Below are 3,156 nucleotides of genomic sequence, written 5' to 3'. Positions count from 1 at the left end.
CTCTCACATCCTCACCGCCCGGTAAGTCCCAGCTACAAATATTTTCTCTCCTCTCTCTGTTGATTTCAGCAGCTCCTCAATCACATTTTATTTATTAACGTCTGCAAGAAATCACGTGCAGCTGCTGCCTTGATTTAGCATTGGCGCAAGAAGAAATAGTCCCTTAATTTTATCTCAGGCAGGTTTGACCCATGGAGTGTAAATCACCGAGGTCACGTGTTTTACATAGCTATAATATTCTTGTCCACTCATATACCTGCTGTGTTTTTTTTTCTTTAACACGTGAGCTCAAACACAAAACACTGTTATAAAGAGCAGCGCGTGCCACAGAAACAACGTGTGGATTTAAAAACTGTACTTTGTTCCCAATAATAATAATAATAGTAAAACACATCAATACGTTTCAGTACATCTTTAGTCCTCTAAATTAATACAAATTAAAATAAATAGTGGACATGTCCTTTGAGTCGAGCACCCTCATGAATGTGTTTAGAAATATTAAGCTTACAATGTTGTCCAGCATGTCATCCTCGAGTAATGCAGTGAAAAATCCACTGTTCTTTAAATTCCAGGATTTTTATTTGTTGTATTTATTTATCCTTATCAGTTTATCCCTTCGGAGCCATAGGATACCAGCCTTAGCCTGCATTTAAACTTACAACTTCAAAATTAAATTAGGTTAGAGTAGATTAGAAGAAATGTGTGTCCACGTGTTGATCTTTTTTGCTTTATAAAATTCAGAGCTAATGCCTCCTTTGGCAATGAACATTTAGTTACTATCTTGTTGTTTACCACTTTTGCAGGTGTTTATTATTTAAGTGAGACTCTCAGGATGGTTAAAACAGCTGATAACTATGCTGATTTTAGGATTATTGCTTCAAAAAGTGATTTGCATCCAGCAGGTATTTTAAGAGGTGGAAACCTTAACACCACTTCAAAGCGATCCTTATCACCATACTGATCAGTCTGTGCCTTTAGTAAAGTAACAGCGTTTCTCTTTCATGTATAAAATTCTGTGTTTTTGGTTGCAGCAGAGGATGATGGAGAAAACCAGTCACATCAACATTGCAATGATAGAAGACATCGGTACTAACGGGATGGCCGTGTCAAAGGTCGGCACGGGCGTGGACGGGACGAAACAGCGGTGCGGTTCCACCGTGAGCTTCCACAACATCCAGTACAAAGTGCAGCAGCAGAGCGGCTTCCTCTGCAAAAGAAAGATCCTCTCCAAGGAAATACTGGTGGACCTCAAGTCAGTCTCTTTGTCTTTCTCCGCTCTGTCACCTTCTCCCTCGCTTTCCTCCGTTTTCTCATCACTCACACACTACGCGCACATGAATTTACAGATATTAAGCTGCAGAGCTATGATTTGCTCACTTGATAAGTGCAGCACAAAAACCTGTAAAACATTTAATACCTGTTTTTAAAAATTATTTCCCCTCTGCTTAAGCTAGCCGAACATGCACAGAATCCCATTAAACAGTAGAAATCTTGTGATTTTTACTTTGTTGAATTTCAGAAAAAATGCCAAATGAATCCTTTTGAATTTTATTGCACTGACTGTTTTAGATTTCTTTTAATTTTGGGGGGTGTCGTCTTGCTTTTTTTCTTTTGTTTTCCATGTCAGTCCAGTACAAAGTGGGACAATAGTGAATAGACCCTTGCAGTTCCTTTCTGATGGTATTAAATACAGCTGACGTTTCCCATGGAAGAATGAATCATTTCACACAAGTTTTTTTAGGGGGAACCTTTTTCCTGCCACAGTGTTAATTATATGATATTAAGCATGGTTTCTTGCATATAATCTCTCAAATGCACTAAAGAGCAGTCTGCCAGGGAAACGAATTAAACAGCGTCACGTGATCCACCGCCAGACCTTAATTCAGTCTTCAACTCTGTTTTAAATCACTGACTCACTCCGTGCTTTCTGAAGTCTCTGAAGTTCTTTAAATTGTTACATTTTTTTTTTTAAATGATATGATATCTGTATTTGCTGTAAAAACCATTCATGAATATTACTTTAAATGGGATTAGGAGGGATGATTCATTTAATAAAAGTAGTTCATTTCAGCATGTGTCTAAGGACCATATTAACTACTTTGATTCACATGCATGTGGCATAAAACTGATACAGTAAAAATCTAAGAAAAAACATTTATAATTGGAAACATAAGCAAATATGTGTCCCAGTATTTGAGTTTCTTTTTTCATTATTAAATCATTACACTCTTTTTGCCTGTGTCACTGTCTCGCAGTGGGATTATGAGACCTGGTCTGAATGCTATTCTTGGACCTACTGGAAGTGGAAAATCTTCGTGAGTACTACTTCAGTTTTCAAAAATACAGTTAGGTCTATAAATCATTGTATTACTATCTTATTACAGTATAAATCAATTAATCAATATGTGATTGAACAAACAGTAATACAAGCAGTACAAGTAAGTATCGCATTTGCTGTGAACAGCCATCTGACATGTTTGACAGAGGGTGGGTTGTGCTTTGGATCATGAGCATTTTCTCTCCTTCACCATTGTTTTCTCTTCTGTTCATACTGGTACGCGTTCATCTTGGTTTCATTTTTCCAAGGTTTTTTTTCCTGAACTGTGTGAGCTCTTGTAGATGTGTAACCAGAGGTTTGCACCTTGTAGTAAACGCTCTGTATTCATGAAGGCGTCTCTTGATCATAGTGCTCTTCACTTGGTTAGATGCGGTGACCCATAGAACTAATTCAGCACTTTAGTCGTAGTAATACTGGGCAGTGGATTCATTGTTTTTAGGAACCAACCAAGTGTTTCATTTGGCCGCTCTTAACCCTGTAAAGCTTGAACCATGATTTTTTTTAACCCTCTCAGGCTCAAATTAAGTTTTTGTTGCTAATGCACAAAAGAATACCTGCAGTGGTACTTCTGAGTAAAAAAAACCCTCCTAAAATATGTATGTGGGGTAATCAGGTTGTTAGCTTTTAACTGTTGCAAATCTGCAACGCCTGTCTTGAGAGAGTTAAACTGGACTGTTTATTAAACCTTCTGTCAGCTCATAATACTTTGAGCTGACTTCAGATATTACGTCTGCTTCATTTGTCAGTTGAAATTATGAGGGAAAGAGCCTCACCTAGCCACGAAACGTCTTGTTAATTATTTTTGAACCTTTAAAAAT

The 3,156-nt window shown here is 37.5% G+C and overlaps 1 protein-coding gene across 1 annotated transcript in view; it reads left to right on the top strand.

Moving 5' to 3' along the window:
- Positions 1 to 3,156, top strand: part of abcg2d (ATP binding cassette subfamily G member 2 (JR blood group)) — a 14,039-nt gene continuing 10,883 nt past the window's right edge. The window contains exons 1-4 of the mRNA XM_013909251.1: positions 1 to 21; positions 1,032 to 1,252; positions 2,256 to 2,315; positions 2,620 to 2,623. Coding sequence (XP_013764705.1) covers positions 1,038 to 1,252; positions 2,256 to 2,315; positions 2,620 to 2,623 — 279 coding nt within the window. The 5' untranslated portion in view covers positions 1 to 21; positions 1,032 to 1,037. The remainder of the gene's footprint in view (positions 22 to 1,031; positions 1,253 to 2,255; positions 2,316 to 2,619; positions 2,624 to 3,156) is intronic.

Source organism: Pundamilia nyererei, unplaced genomic scaffold, assembly GCF_000239375.1.
Source record: "Pundamilia nyererei isolate P.nyererei 1_Seehausen unplaced genomic scaffold, PunNye1.0 scaffold00022, whole genome shotgun sequence".
Lineage (NCBI taxonomy): Eukaryota > Metazoa > Chordata > Actinopteri > Cichliformes > Cichlidae > Pundamilia > Pundamilia nyererei.
Note: the sequence above shows the minus strand (reverse complement) of the source record. Positions and strands in the feature narration are given on the sequence as shown.